Source organism: Ovis aries, chromosome 6 (genome assembly GCF_016772045.2).
Source record: "Ovis aries strain OAR_USU_Benz2616 breed Rambouillet chromosome 6, ARS-UI_Ramb_v3.0, whole genome shotgun sequence".
Taxonomy (NCBI): Eukaryota; Metazoa; Chordata; class Mammalia; order Artiodactyla; family Bovidae; genus Ovis; species Ovis aries.
The window spans coordinates 111,341,084-111,358,034 of NC_056059.1; the positions used below are offsets into that span (position 1 = coordinate 111,341,084).

Sequence of the window (16,951 nt, forward strand, 5' to 3'; positions counted from 1 at the left end):
TTTAACTGCTATAAATAATATGTTTTTGTGTTTGTAGGAAGGTAAATAATTGATGATTTATATTTTTTTAAAAGTAACTCATTATAGTTACTTAACTAAGGAGGCCTGTCGTATCTGTTAAAGTTCATTACCATCAACAGGTAATGTGTTTAGGAAGCCTGGAATGCTCTTAGCATCCAGCCAGCTGTCAGTGAACTGTGCAGAGCTTATCTCAGCACAGATAATCTGAAATTCTACTGCTTGCTTCCTCTCTGTAGGTTCCACCTGGCTTCCCTTCTGCTGAGGAAGCGTATAACTTCTTTACTTTCAACTTTGATCCCGAACCAGAGGAATCAGAGGAAAAACCAAAAGCCAAAAATAGACATGGAGCTAACCAAGAGGAAAAGGAAGGAGAGGAAGAAGAGCCACCTGTACAGGAAGGAGTAAGCAAAACAGTACCTAGTATAAGATAGTAATGAGGAGAGGGAAGATGTTGATGGTGATGATCACATTGGTGGTGATGGTAGTGATGATGGTGGTGGTGATGGTGGTGATGGTGGTGATGGTGGTGGTGATGGTGGTGAGATGATGATGATGGTGGTGATGATGATGGTGGTGGTGATGATGGCAGTGATGGTTGTGATGGTGGTGGTGATGGAGGTGGTGGTGGTGAGATGATGATGATGGTGGTAATGGTGATGGTGGTGGTGGTGATGATGGCAGTGATGATGGTGGTGGTGATGATGGTGGTGGTGATGATGGCAGTGATGGTTGTGATGGTGGTGGTGATGGAGGTGGTGGTGGTGAGATGATGATGATGGTGGTAATGGTGATGGTGGTGGTGGTGATGATGGCAGTGATGGTGGTGGTGATGGTGGTAGTGGTGATGGTTGTGATGGTGGTGGTGATGTGGTGGTGGTGGTGAGATAATGATAACAGTGGTGATGGTGATGATGGTGGTGATGATGGTGGTGATGGTTGTGATGGTGGTGGTGATGGTGGTGGTGGTGGTGAGATGATGATGACAGTGGTGATGGTGATGGTGGTGGTGGTGGTGGTGGTGAGATGATGATGACAGTGGTGATGGTGATGATGGTGATGGTGGTGGTGATGGTTGTGATGGTGGTGATGATGGTGGTGAGATGATGATGACAGTGGTGATAGTGATGGTGATGATGGTGATGGTGGTGGTGATGGTTGTGATGGTGGTGATGGTGGTGGTGATGTTGCGATGGTGGTGGTGGTGGTGGTGGTGAGATGATGGTGGTGGTAATGATGATGATGATGATGTCCTAACTAGGAAGAGAGTGGCTAGGAGCAAACACGCCACCACCATGTAGAACAGCTCATCCACATCCTGAGCTCTTCAGATGATGCAGATGCAGGATAAACAGGGCTCTTTTAGAGGGTTTGTTAAAATAGATGGCTGGCCATTTTTCCAAGTTTCCAACCTAGTAGGTCTTCCCTGGGACAAGAGACCTTACTTTTTGGCACCAGGTCTAGATACAGGAGATCATGGAGAAAAGAAGAATGATCATAGCTTTTAAAGAGCCTAGGTGAAGGTGAAGTTGCTCAGTTGTGTCCGACTCTTTGTGACCCCATGGACTGTAACCTACTAGGCTTCTCTGTCCATGGGATTCTCCAGGCAAGGATACTGGAGTGGATTGCCATTTCCTTCTCCAGGGGATCTTCCCAACCCAGGGATCAAACCCAGGTCTCCTGCATTGGAGGCAGACGCTTTAACCTCTGAGCCACCAGGGAAGCCCTAGAATGAACTTAACTGGAAAAGAAGAGAGAGTGGGTTTAAAAACAAACAGCTAGAAGAGTTCAAGCCCTGAGCCTTTGGAGTGGGAACATGGACTCCAAGACCCTAGACTACCAGAGAACTAACCCCAGGGAGTATCAAATAGTGAGAACTCACACAAAGAAAACCACCTGAATACAAGACCCGGCATCACCCAACCACCCGCAGCACCCTGTGGAGGACACCTCATCTGAACAACAGACTAAACAAAAATACAAACCCAATCACCAGCAGAGAGGATTACCACCTCACTCAGCCTTGCCCATCAGAGGGAAAACAAACAAATAAACAAACAAACAAAAATTCAGCACAAATCTCACCCTATAAGTTCACACAAACCACTGGACCAACCTAGGAGGGCAGAAATCAAAAGGAAGAAAGAATTCAACCTTTAAGCCTGGGAAAAGGAGACCTCAAACACAATAAGTTAAAAAAATAATAATGAAAAGGCAGAGGAATCCTACACAGATAAAGGAACAAACTAGAAACCCAGAAGTCCAAACAAATAAAGAGGAAATAGGCAAACTACCTGGAAAATAACTCAGAATAATGATAGTAAAGATGATCAAAAGCCTTGAAAACAAAATGGAGAAAATGCATGAATTGATTAAGCAAGACCTAGAAGAATTAAAGAATAAACATTCAGAGACAAACAGCACAATTACTGAAATTAAAAATAACTCTAGAAGGAATCAATAGCAGAATATCTGAAGCAGAAGAACAAATCAATGAGCTGGAAGATAAAATGGTGGAAGTAACTTCTGAAGAGCAGAATAAACTAAAAAGAATGAAAAGAACTGAGGATAGTCTCAGAGACCTCTCAGACAATATCAAATGCACGTCCTAAAAGTGCTGCAAATACTAGGTTCACATTACTTTCTGTAGCCCTCAATTTCACCCTATAATTTGGGGGGTGGGGGCCTTGATTAAGTGTATTCACCTTTCTCTCTTGTGGGAAAAAAAGTGGAGCAATACAGTTTGCAGATTTTTCTTGCTAGACTCCACACAAGGATTAGTATTATTTTCACGTACAGAAATGTCTGCCTCTCCAAGGCATATGCAACCTAGTGCTCTCTCCTCTCAGCCTTACAGGTGAACAGTTTTTTGTGCCCCATTCCACACCCAAGCTACAACTCAGATTCTGAAATTGTGGGTGGGATATGTGAGACCAGAGAAAACACACCATGAAAAATGGGAAGACTTGAATAGCCATCTCTCCAAGGAAGATACACAAAGGGCCAAAAAGTACATAAGAAGATGCTTAGCAGCACCAATCATTAGGGAAATGCGAATCAAAACCACAATGAGATACCACCTTACACACATCAGAATGACTATTAAAAATAGATGGGAGATAGATAGGAAGGAAAGAAGGAAGGGAGGGCAGACAAGTGTCGGCAAGGATGCAGAGAAACTTGTGCATCGCTCATGGTGTTGCAAGGTGGTGTAGCTGCTGTGAAAAATTCAAAAATTTTTGCTCTTCAAAAATTTAAACATAGAACTACCATATGATCCAGCAACCCCAATCCTGGGTATATACCCCGAAGAATTAAAAGCAGGCACTCAGATCGCTATATACTCATGTTGATAGAAGCATTATTTACAGTAGCCAAAAGTGAAAGCAATCTAACCGCCCATCAAGAGAAGAATGGATGAATAAAATGTGGTATTTTATTCATCAATATTCAAGAGAATATTATTCAGCATGAAAGAAGGAAATTCTAATATATGCTAAACATGGCTGAACCTTAAAGACATTATGCTAAGTGAAATAAGCCAGTTATTTGAAATGAAAAAGACAAACTTTGTGTGAGTATTTTCACACTCACTGTGGATGCAGTCTTTCTGGTGGACCAACTGCAGGTCCTGGCTTTGCTCTGCTGTCTTCTCTGAAGTTTTCTCAGCCTGTCTTTGCTCAAAGTAGAGCTGGAGCAGGAACAAAAAAGATGGCACACTGATACCACAGGATATTTTCTCTTTTCACCTTTTGAAGTTTCTGACATTCTCTGTCTTCAGCTCTTGCTGAGAGCTTGGTTACTGTGCAGTTTACTTCACTCTTCTTATCGTTTCGTGTATTTAGTGAGGAAATATTAGGTGATTAGGCTACAGCCATTGTCTTCAGCTACCTGGCAGTCTCCATAGCATTTTAAAGGGTGCTGCTCAAACATGGATGTCAGGTTTAAAAAGAAGAACAAGACAGAGAAAGAAAAGAAGGAAAAAAGGAGAAAGAAGAGAAAGAAAAGGCAGAAAAGTTTGGAAAATATTCAACTACGTTAAAATACTTCAGCTGGCATTTGTGATTACAGGTTCTGTGCTTAGAATTTTTACAGTCATCATTTAATTTTTATTCTCACAAACCCAAGGAAATAAGATCTATTAATATCCCCATCTTGCAAATAAGAAAACCAGGGATCTGAAGGGTAGGTAAATTCCTCACCGTCACTCAGGCACTACAAGGTGAAGCTGGGAGTCAAGCCCAGGCAGTCTGAGCAGGGTGTGGACTGCACACTTGGCGCCTTTCCCATGGGGTTAGTGCCAAGGCGGAAGGTTAGATTATGCATAACTCATGAACCCAAGTTCTTTAAGTCATTGTCAAAGAATAGACACCTGCAAAGGAGGACACACTCATTGAGGCTGCACTTAGCACATCTCTTCTGACCCTTCTGATTTTGGCATTTTCCAAGTATGTGGAATAGTGAAAAAACAAAGCATATTAAATAGGATAGTCCATGTCATTTTATGCTTTCTTTCAGAACAAGATAAAAGGAAAAGGTGACTTTATCTTAGGATATGTTGTTCGGTGCATATAATATCATGGATTGCTTTTCCAAGTACATTAATTGTCTTTGGGACTTCCCTGCTGGCTCAGTCAGTTCAGTCGCTCAGTCGTGTCCGACTCTTTGGGACCCCATGGCGTGCAGCACGCCAGGCTTCCCTGTCCATCACCAACTCCCGGAGCTTGCTTCCCTCGTGGCTCAGATGGTAAAAAATCTGCCTGCAATGCGAGAGACCTGGGTTTGATCCCTGGGTTGGGAAGATGCCCTGGAGGAGAGCATGGCAACCCACTCCAGTATTCTTGCCTGGAGAATTCCATGGACAGAGGAGCATGGCGGCCTACAGTCCATAGGGTCACAAAGAGTCACAGCCAACTGAGCGACTAACACATTCACTGTCACTAACTATCTTTGCGGGATTGTTCCTGCTCTTTAATGTGATGCAGGATGAGGAAGAGTGGTTGGATGGCAGAGATGCTGAGGATCTTCTCCTGGGCTTAGATCATGCAGTTGAAGACTTTGTGGCCATCAGACCTGCCGATTATGAAAGTGTCCACGTTCGGCTGCAGAGGGAGAAAGAGCTCCTGTTCGTACCCAGCAGACGGACAGGTACTTTCTGTCTTTATCTTCCTGCCCAGCTTTGGCATCCACGGTTTCCTTCAGACGAAATAGAGCTAGTGTATAAAGTTAAAGTGAAAGTGTTAGTCGCTCAGTCATGTCCAACTCTTTGTGACCCCACGGACAATAACCCTCCTGGCTCCTCTGTCCATGGGGTTTCCTAGACAAGAATACTGGAGTGGGTAGACATTTCCTTCTCCAGGTGTATAAAAATGCCCAATTTCCACAACTGAACCCAATTTCTACTCTGACTTAATAGTCAAGAAACAGGTTCAAATCATCCTACTCATTCCTTCTCCCACTGTGTCCGCAAGTCTGTTCTCTATGTCTGCATCACTTTGAGAGAGTAGCGTAAAAACATACACATCACCACGTGTAAAATAGATTACTTCAGTTCAGGTGAGTCTCTCAGTCATGTCTGACTCTTTGCGACACCATGGACTGCAGCACACCAGGCCTCCCTGTCCATCCCCAACTCCCGGAGATTACTCAAACTCACATCCATTGAGTCGGTGATGCCATCCAACCATCTCTTCCTCTGTCGTCACCTTCTCCTCCTGCCTTCAACCTTTCCCAGCATCAGGGTCTATTCCAACGAGTCAGTTCTTCACATCAGGTGGCCAAAGTATTGGAGTTTCAGCTTCAGCATCATCCCTTTTTTTTAATATAAATTTATTTATTTTAATTGGAGACTAATTACTTTACAATATTGTATTGGTTTTGCCATACATCAACATGAATCCGCCACGGGTGTACACGTAGCATCATTCCTTAAATGAATATTCAGGACTGATTTCCTTTAGGAAATTGGTTGGATTGGTTGGATCTCCTTGCAGTACTAGGGACTCTCAAAAGTCTTCTCCAACACCACAGTTTAAAAGCATCAATTCTTCGGCACTCAACTTTCTTTATAGTCTGACTCTCACATCCATACATGTCTACTGGAAAAACCATAGCTTTGACTAAGACGGACCTTTGTTGGCAAAGTAATGTCTCTGCTTTTTAATATGCTGTCTAGGTTGGTAAAAATAGATAGCCAGTGGGAATTTGCTGTATGGCACAGGAAGCTCAAATCTGGTGCTCTGTCACAACCTAGAGGAGTGAGATGGGGTGAGAGGTGGGGGGAAGGTTCAGGAGCAAGGGGACATATGTATGCCTATAACTGATTCATGTTATGTGTGGCAAAAGCCAACACAATATTATAAAGCAATCATCCTCCAACAGTCCTTGGCGGGCTGTTGCTGTCTGTCACTCCCACAGACCCCGCAGACTGTCCGCAAAGATCTGTTCTATGAACAGATCAAAGAGTGAGGAAGTAAATGAAGTCACATGGACTCCAGCAAACTTTGTAATTTACAGAGCACTTCCTCATCCTTCACCCCATTTAATTCTCCCAGGAGCCCAGAAAGACAGATATTTTCATCCCTTATGTATGAGAGGACAGAATTCAGAGAAGAGGCTGGGCCAGGTTCATGCCACTGATGAGTCCAGCAGCCTCCCCTCTGATCTGGGTACTGTACTCCTCGCAGGCCATGTTAGGTATCGAATTATTTCATGATTCTCCAACATGGTGCTGCAGGAAAACACGTTCACCTTCCCCTTGATCCTGCTTCTAGACATCAGTTTGGGACATTTGCACTTTCCAAGAACCAAAGTAAAATCTCTGGTGGTGTCTTTAATTCACCAAACTGCAGTTTGAAATGTTTAGGTTGGCACTGATGTGGCTTGTGTTTGTTTATGAACTGTCTAGTGCCTACGTATAAAAAGCTTCCTGAGAATGTGCAGCCCAGGTACCTGGAAGATGAAGGCCTTTACATCGGGGCAAGACCGGAGGTGCCGCGAACCAACCAGAACATCATGGAGAACAGGCTCCTGACCCAGGAACCGGTGAGCTCTCAGCCCTGTTCTCTAGTGTAGACAAGGAGGGATTCACAGAGGGTCTTTATCCTGACGGGCCATCACTGCGGGGTAGGGCTCATTTCCTCCTGAGGGTGTCTGCAGACTGGTTCATCCTGTCGCTGTTTTGTTATTATTGTTTTTTAATTTGTCCTCAATACCTTCAGTGACCCTCAAACATCACCCCTCTCCGCTCAATCCTACCTTTCCCAAGCTGGGTTTAGGCTCTTCCTACTAAATCACATATTGGCAAACCTTTTCCCAATTCACAGAAATTTTTAATTGTCCCAAGATAGAATGTTCTCAACTGTTTTTGTCCATGGTCGTCTGTCTTGAAATTTTCACGAATATCATTTCCCTGGTGGTCCAGTGGTTAAGAACCCGCCGCAAATGCAGGGACACAGATTCAATCCCTGGTCCACGAAGATCCCACATGCCACAGGGCAACGAAGCCAGCACACTGCAACTACTGAGCCCACGCTCTAGAGCCTGGGAGCCACTGCTACTGAGTCTGTGTGCCTAGACCCTGTGCTCTGCAACAAGGAAGCTGCCGCAATTAGAAGGCCCAGCACTGCAGCTACAGAGTAGCCCCTGCTCACCCCAACTAGAGAGAGCCCCTGCATAGCAACAGAGATACCAGTGCAGCCAAAAAACTTAAAAATAAAATTTAAAAAATTGTTTAATAGGAAATACGTTTTTTTAAGCACTCCTTTGAAAGTGAAAGTGAAAGTCGCTCAGTTGTGTCTGACTCTTTGTGACCCATGGACTGTAGTCCGTGAAATTCTCCAGGCCAGAATACTGGAGTAGGTAGCCTTTCCCTTCTCCAGGGGATCTTCCCAACCCAGGGATTGAACACAGGTCTCCCGCATTGCAGGCAGATTCTTTACCAGCTGAGCCCCAGGGAAGCCCAGGCACTCCTTTAGCTTTTTCTTAAACTTATCAGGAGGGGGCTGAAAACTATATCTTAATTCTGGGGGGCATTAGCGAAGACTCAAATTTTAAACTTTTATTGGAATACAATCGATTTACAATTGTGTTAGTTTCAGGTGGATATACATATAGGCACTCTATTTTTTTTTTTTAAATTCTTTTCCCATATAGGCCATTGCAGAGTACTGAGTAGCGTTCCCTATGCTATATGGTGGCGGTGGTTTAGTCACTAAGGCATGTCTAACTCTTGTGACCCCATGGACTGTAGCCCACCTGGCTCCTCTGTCCATGGGATTCTCCAGGCAAGAATACTGGAGTGGGTTGCCATTTCCTTCTCCAGGGGATCTTCCCGACCCAGGAATCTGAGCCAGCTGGTGGCTCAGAGGTTAAAGCCTCTGCCTCCAATGCAGGAGACCTGGGTTCGATCCCTGGGTGAGGAAGATCCCCTGGAGAAGGAAATGGCAAGCCACTCCAGTATTCTTGCCTGGGAAATACCATGGATGGAGGAGCCTGGTGCTACAGTCCACGGGGTCGAAAAGAGTCAGACACGACTGAGGGACTTCCACTTCCACTTTCTTCACCAGCTGAGCTATGAGGGAAGCCCATGCTATACAGTAGCCCTGTTAGTTATTTATTTTATATATAGTAGTATGTATCCCCTGGAAACCATAAGTTTATTTTCTACAGCCACGACTATATATTTCTGTTTTGTAGTAAGTTCATTTGTACCCTGTGTTTTAGATTCCACATATAAGCAATATCATATGATATTGGTCTTTCTGTGTCTGGCTTAGTGAAGACTCAATTTCTGATAGAAATCGGGACTTTAAAATGTCTAGGGAGTGGGAGGTGGGAGAGAAGTTCAAGAGGGAGGGGACACATGTATACCTATGGCAAACTCATGTTGATGTGTGGCGGAAACCAAAACACTATTGTAAAGCAACTATCTTTAATTTAAACTAAATAATTTTTTAAAAAATAAAAGATCTACAGGACAGGGGAAGGTGCATGACATAATACATGGTGACAGAGAGTTTCCCCACAAGCGCTGTTTATTTTTGTAAACTATTTTCTGTCCTTCTGCTTGATCCTAGGGGAGGAGATGGTTTGGAGATGACGGGAGGATCCTGGCACTGCCAAACCCCATCAAGCCGGTTCCTTCGCGACCACCCATGTTTACACAGGCGCAGGACATTAAGCCAGAACTGGAAACCCTGTATAAAAAGGTAAACCTCCCCCTCCCATTTTTAATACATGAATTTACTTGAAAGTGCTTTGCTTTTTGAAGGGATTGGAGTGATGAATTTGCAACATCCTATTCTGACTTTTCTTAACTAATTCACTGTCTTGCACATAAAAAGGAAACGGCAAGCCTGTTATATAAGACTGAGCCTCCTGCCCACACCGAATCCTTTCTTAAACCCTTTCTTACATCAGCAACAAGCTTCCCAGGTAGGAAGGCTTGGGTCAGTGTCTTTATGCCCATGTCCAGGTTAGCTGCCCCAATATTTTCTCTTTTCTCTCTGTCATCTCACATATACTGCAGGGTTATTTCCCCCACTGTCTCTGTATTATATCACTGGAGATTTTCTATCCTCACAAATCCTTTCTATGGTATTTTTCCCAGCTCTTTTACCACACTGCCTGGCTTGAGTCCTGGCCCTGCCTCTTGCTTGGCTCACTTGACCTCCCTCTCCTCTCTCTGCTGGTGTTTCTTCCTTTGCAAAATGGCATCGGCTTACTAGGATTGTTGTGCAGATGGTTGAGATAATACATCAAAGTACATAGAACAGGCTCAGTGAGGTCTGACCGGCTGGTGTTGAATAGGCAGTTGCTTGCCTTCATTTCCCCCCCACCCCCCAACAATAAATGATTATATTTATTAACTATCTTTTAAAAAAAGTATCAAATAAATATATTCTGGGGGAAAGAAGCTATATTAAAATTAAAAGAATTGCTAGGCTTTGGTTACATATTTCTTTAATATCAGATACATTCTTACTAAAAATTCAGATAAATCTATGAACACATAGTGACACTAGAGATCAGAATAATTGCTTTTTTAATGTTTCCAATTTGGGTCAACATAAAATGACTTTTTACTATGAAATCACTTCTAAGCTTTCAATCCATGTCCCTTAAACATCATATCATGGTTTTTGTTTGCTGTATTATCATTACAATATTATTATCAAAACTTACAACTTATACATCTTGTCCAGGACCACAATTTCCAACATTCTTTAGCTTTAGTTTTGTATTTATATGAGTTTAATGATGCAATTTATGCTTTTTTACAATCTTTCTGTTCCTCAAGGATTTTGTTTTTCTAAATTTTTTAGCTGACAAATATTTTGTTTCTGTGTCTTGGAGCTTCTGTTGTTGTTTCCTTGTTTTCCTAAGATATATCCATATGTACTTGGGCTTCCCAGGTGGCTCAGACATTAGAGAATCTGCCTGCAATGCAAGAGACCTGGGTTCAATCCCTGGGTCAGAAAGCTTCCTTGGAGAAGGAAATGGCAACCCACTCCAGTATTCTGGCCTGAAGAATTCCACGGACAGAGGAGCCAGGCTGGCTACAGTCCATGGTGTTGCAAAGAGTCAGACACAGCTTAGCAACTCACACCCCCACACACAATCCAGATGTACTTATTCCTTAAATTCTTGTGTATTAAGAAAGACCTGTCTTATTTTCCCTTGTTTGTTTTTATTTCCTTCCTTCATGTTGAATTATATTGCTCATGCTCTCCTGAAATGTAGCAAGGATCACCTCCTTCAGAAACTTGTGTAATTTGAAATGTGTAACATTTTGACACTGCTAAAGGCAAACAGAATAAGAGGATACAAGATCATCCTATAAAGCTATAGAACTGTAGAGCTATAGGTGACGAACAGAGAAGACATGGACCCAAATCAGAGAATCTGAGCTGGGTGTCTACTAAGCTGTGGCTTTGGGCATCTCCCTTGACTGCTGTGAAGATGTTTCCTTAATTAAAAAATCACCATAATCTCTACCTCATATGGCCATTATGAGCTTTGAAATGATATATGTGTTTGCCCTTTTATTAAATTGTGAATTTCTATAAAATATTGTTATCACAGACAAATATTAATGAGTGGCTACTCTGTACAGAAATGTGGACCCTAGGAGTGGATTTACAAAGCAAGCATAAACCCAAGCCCCAGGCCTGAGGGATTTACCATCTACTTGCTTTATGACAAAGATACATGATATAATTAGTGATCTAGACAGTATCAACTTGTACCTAATAATCCATCAGTTTCTTTCTCCATCCATCCATCTGCTTCAGCATGAAACATTGATATAATGAAGCACAAATTTATGGGCTAAAATTAGAAAATAGAAGAGTCGTTACTATGGAGAGTAGGGTCTTGAGGGAAGCCGTTAATCTCATCTGTCGCCTTCAGAAGCTCTGAGCTACTTGGGAAATGCACGGGAATCAGAGAAGGGTGCAGATCTCAGTTTCAGTGAAGGGTGGGACTGGATAGGAGAATGCGGCTTGGACCCAAGACGGATTGGGCTCCCTGCTCCCTCTCCCATGAATTAGGTCCCCCGTGTAGAGTTTACCGTGTGGAATGTCTGCTGAACCCACGGGCCAGTGAGCAGGCCCTTAGGAGATGGCTGAGTAAGGACAGCTAGATGCCACCAGTGACTCTGTCCAGCCAAGAGCTTGGACTAGTGGATCTTGGGCTTCAACTAAATCTCCACTCAGACACAGTCTTCCTTCTCTCTGGGGAAAGAGCCAGCGAGGAGAGACCAGAGGGTTTCCTTCTAGTCCTTTTGAGAGGCGAGAGCTTCCTAGCTTTCGGCAGAAACAGGAAAGTAGAGGAAGATAAGAGTTCCACTGAGAGGGGCTAGCCATCCTGCATCACAGAGCAAAGAAGTTAGAGGAGAGAGATCGGAAGGGGCTAGAGTCTTCCGAGATCTTTTCTAGAGAGTTGGGCTGCAAACATAGCAAAGCATGGAGAATATGCCAGGCTTCTGCCTACGAAAGAAGCAAAGGTTATATTAAAGGAGTTGTTCTGTTTAGTTGCTAAGTCATGTCCAACTCTTTTGCAAACCCATGGACCATAGCCCACCAGGCTCCTCTGTCCATGGGATTTCCCAGGCAAGAATACTGGAGTGGGTTGCCATTTCCTCCTCCAGGGGATCTTCCTGACTCAGGGATGGAGCTGCATCCCTTGTGTCTCGTGCATTGGCAGGCAGATTCTTTACCACTAGCATCACCTGGGGAGCCCTCTGGTCCCCTGCTAAATTAGAAGAACTGTAGTAGTCAGCACTCTTGAGTTGCAAGTAACAGAAACCCACTGCAAACCAGCTTAAGCCAGGAGAGAACTTAGCGACTCACAAAGCTGGAAGGACCTGGAGATGAATCATAAAATGAAGGCGGGGCTTTAGGAACCCGGACCCTGGGGCCAGGGACTCAGTGCTGGCAGTCTCTCTCTCTGCCTCTCTTTCCTCTGGTTCTCCTTGAATGGAGAACCTTCTCTCCCATGGAATGGAGAAACTTCTCTCCTGTTGTAGGCGGTCCAGAATTTGCCATGGGTTAGGACATTGATAATGTAAGCTCAGAGATGCCAGAGGAAAAGGATCATATCTTGTGGCAAGATTCCCATTATCAACACCAAGGACAAACTAGTCAGTTTTAAGAGGAACATACACTCCCCAACCTGATGTCCTAGAGACACACCCAGAAGATGGAGAATGAGAAAACTTCCCAGGGAAGACAAGAACAACACCCGTAGAATCTACTGCCAGCTCTGGGCTGGATTCAGGTTCTCTTGCTATTATTTTCTGAGGGAGGGCAAATACATACATTTTACTTTAATTCCCCCAATGATTGCTCTCTGTCTGTACAACCTTAAAATTTTTCTTCATCGGCCGCACAACCTGCTTGCACTGAAGACGTCAGCAGATAATCCACACGCACCACCTCTGATGGTTTAGGTTTTCAGTTTTCCACCAAAGACTGAAGAACCAAACAATTTCAAAATGAAAAGAATATACCTAAGAAATATTGTTGGTTCAGCAGTAAAGAATCCACCTGCAATGCAGGAGCAGCAGGAGACGAGGGTTTGACCCCTGGGTCAGGAAGATCCCCTGGAGGAGGAAATAGCAACCCATTCCAGTATTCTTGCCTGGGAAATCCCATGGACAGAGGAGCCTGGTGGGCTACAATTCATAGGGTCACAAAGAGTTGGGCACAACTTAGAGACTGAACAACAATATTCTTAGGAGAAATTGTTGGTGCTTCTATCCTGATAGTTTTCAGTCTGCAAGAAAACAGATATAAGAGAAAGACAAGGAAGGACGGTCTTTTTCTCCCTAATAGGAATAGAGCTGGGGTCTTTTGAGCAATCTCACTCAATGACGACTAGGAGTCCTGGAAATTTTTTCACTTCGTTGAGCTGAGATGAAGGCAGAGACCACCAGCAATCGTTTAAACATGGGCTAATGCAGTTTGGGGGAAAGAGACACATGATAACATTGCAAGTAAATAGGACCATGTTGGGCTTCCCAGGTGGGTGGTGCTAGTGTTAAAGAATCCACCTGCCAGTGCAGGAGATGCAAGAGACACAGGTTTAATCCCTGGGTTGAGACGATTCCCTGGAGTAGGAAGTGGCAACCCACTCCAGTATTCTTGCTGGGAAAGCTCATGGACAGAGGAGCCTGGCAGGCTACAGTCCATAAGGTTGCAAAGAGTTGGACTGAGCACACAGCACACATAGGACCGTGCCACCGACATTATTTACTCATACCAAGCAGAGTAGAAGACAGCATCTGAGGGCCACACTCTGATTGAGCCCAGAACTCTGGAACCTGTGGTAAGAGGAACGGCAAAGCAAGAACCAGCAGGAGCCAAGCAATCGCAGAGGAATGTTTCCATTAAGTCTCTGGGACACAAGTCTTTGAGAGGTGGAAATATTTTAATTAATCCAGGTGGCCAGAAGGATCGTAAGACACATAGTCACAACCTGCAGGTTCAAAAGCCTTAACACGATGGCAGGTTGTAATTGAATACTCTTACCCCAAAGAAAGAGGACAGAGATGGGCCTTTGCTGTGGCAACATGATGGGTGAAGATATTAATGTCAGAACTTGGGCTTCAGAAGGTACGAAATATTGGTGGAATATAACCCCTGTGGGGATGGGTTTCCCCCCCTGTAAATCCAAAGGGAGATTTGACTCAGCATATTTTGGAGCTACAATACTTTGGCCATCTGATGCAAAGAGCCGACTCACTGGAAAAGACTGAGAAAGATTGAAGACAAAAGGAGAAGTGGGTGGCAGAGGATGAGATGGTTAGATAGCATCACCTACTCAAGGGACATGAATATGAGCAAACTCCAGGAGATGATGAAGGATAGAATAGCCTTGTGGGCTGCAGTCTGTGGGGTCACAGAGTCAGACATGACTTAGCAACTGAACACCAACAACTGAGGTATAGTTAATCTGTTTTTTTCAAGCCTACTTTATTTGTAAACACATCCCAGTTTTACAAAAACATATTTTTTAAATAAAAAAGTCTGTGTGTAGGTCTTCTCACCAAAGACAGACTGACTTATTTTCTAAGAAAGAAAACTTATTGTTTTATGAAAATGGAGGGTATGCCATAGTGGAGGTCTGTAGGAAATCACAAATCCTAAATATACATTAAGAGTCTACTAATCTTTTAGGAGGGAAATAAGTACGACATTGAAAGACTGAAAAGAAATACACTCATATATCCTTACTCATGAATATGGATAAAAAGAAGGTAACAAAAAACCCAACAATGAATTTGCTGGTAAATGAAGACTCATATTTGAATTATTACTGTCAAATATTGCTACCATTTCAATGACTAATAGTAACTGAAAAGCAGATCACACTGTATAACAAGTGTGAAGGCCTCTTTGTCCATGCATACACGCACATCCACACACATACACACAGTGTGACCTCCAAGCTTAGTCTGATGGCGGGAACAATGGGATCTTGAGCTAGGATTCTAATTCTGGAGTCCGCTCTTCTGCTTTCCATCCCTCCCTCTGCATATCTCAGGCTTCATCCTTCCTGCTCCAGGCTGTAAAGCTCATATCCTAGTTTCCCCCTCTCAGCCTACGGCTGCTCACAAACAGGTCCTACTATGTGTAGTCAACCACTCATCTCTTGGAGTTATTGCAGGAAGATGGACCCCTTCCAGGGTCCACGAGGAGGATCTTGTGTAACAGCCTGTGGTTCCCTGACAGAATGAGTGAGGTGATGTATGTGAAGTACTTTATACAATGCCTTGTTGTTCTTGCTGTTCTTGTTCAGTTGCTCAGTTGTGTCCAACTCTTTGTGACCCCATGGACTATAGCTTGCCAGGCTCCTCTGTCCCTAGAATTTTCAGGCAAGAATACTGGAGTGGGTTGCTATTCTCTTCTCCATGACATCTTCCCAACTCAGGGATTGAACCTGGGTCTCCTGCATTGCAGGTGGATTCTTTACTATCTGAGCTACCAGGAAGCCTTATATGATGCCTGGTGACATACAAAATGCCAGCTGGATGTTTATGCTCAGAGGTGGAGCCAGAGCTGGAACCCAGGGCTTCTGCCCCTAGTTCAGCATCTTTACATGATGCCATGAAGAAGGTTAAATGAAGAGACTCCTGAACATGTCACCCGCAGCCGAAGAAGGATGAAAGCGCCACTTCTGAGTAGAGTAGTTGCAGCTGCCATTTAACCTCATAACTTGTAAATAGAACATTTGGGCCACATAATCTTTTCAGCCTAGACAGTATATTAAAAAGCAGAGACATTACTTTGCCAACAAAGGTCCATCTAGTCAAAGCTATGGTTTTTCCAGTGGTCAAGTATGGATGTGAGAGTTGGACTATAAAGAAAGCTGAGTGCCAAAGAATTGATGCTTTTGAACTGTGGTGTTGGAGAAGACTCTTGAGAGTCCCTTGGACTGCAAAGAGATCCAACCAGTCCATCCTAAAGGAGATCAGTCCTGGGTGTTCATTGGAAGGACTGATGCTGAAACTGAAACTCCAATACTTTGGCCACCTGATGCGAAGAACTGAATTTGAAAAGACCCTGATGCTGGGCAAAATTGAAAGTGAGAGGAAAAAGAAACAACAGAGGATGAGGTGGTTGGATGGCATCACTGACTCAATGGACATGAGTTTGAATAAACTCTGGGAGTTGGTGATGGATAGGGAGGCCTGGCATGCTGCAGTCCATGGCGTCGCAAAGAGTCAGACATGACTGAGAGACTGAACTAAATTGAACTGGCTGAATATTTTCCAGACAACATAAATAACTTCCAGAAGTTCCTCTCCGCAAAGGGGAGGCTTGAAGAAGTGTGAAAGCCCACATCCTGACTGTAGTCAGTGTTCATGACAAGGACAGAACATGGAGACACAAAATCAGAAAGGTCACCTCCCCATTTTGGAGCTCCCAGCCTCCAAAACTAGATTCCCAGAAGAGCAGCAGTGGTCGACATAGAGTATCTTAATGAGTTTAATGAAGAAAAACAGACGTTGATATAGCACACTGTACACCAAGTGATCCAGGAAAGTCCCAGTGGAAATTTCCACTCCTGTTTTCGACACACTCAGCTGCCCCGCCTCCCTCTTGCTCTGTTATTTTGCAGACTAATTTTCTTCTTCTCAGGAAAACAAGAGCCAGCACAAAGCTCGGTTCAGTAAATTGGTCTCTGGCTGTTGTCTGCAAACTAAAAACTTGTCCACATGGAGAGTGTCTATGATCCAAGTAATGATCGGTTTGGACTAGACTCTATGCTCTTCTCATTAAAAGAATTTCAAGGTCACCAGCTGTAAAACCCAAGAGTTCCAGGAAATGAGATAGTCGCATGACAAAGATTAGGGCTATGATTCAGTAGAGATAAACGCTGAAAGACCTAGGAAAGCAAGATTGAAGTGGTGTTCAGAAAAGGGCAG

The 16,951-nt window shown here is 43.8% G+C and overlaps 1 protein-coding gene across 8 annotated transcripts in view; it reads left to right on the plus strand.

Annotated features, from left to right (window-relative positions):
- Nucleotides 1-16,951, plus strand: part of CC2D2A (coiled-coil and C2 domain containing 2A) — a 129,255-nt gene that overhangs the window by 40,853 nt on the left and 71,451 nt on the right. For all 8 annotated transcript variants that reach the window (XM_042251882.2, XM_042251884.2, XM_042251888.1 and 5 more), the window contains 4 exons: nucleotides 258-422; nucleotides 5,004-5,166; nucleotides 6,926-7,062; nucleotides 9,096-9,227. In XM_042251882.2, the coding sequence (XP_042107816.1) occupies nucleotides 258-422; nucleotides 5,004-5,166; nucleotides 6,926-7,062; nucleotides 9,096-9,227 (597 nt within the window). The remainder of the gene's footprint in view (nucleotides 1-257; nucleotides 423-5,003; nucleotides 5,167-6,925; nucleotides 7,063-9,095; nucleotides 9,228-16,951) is intronic.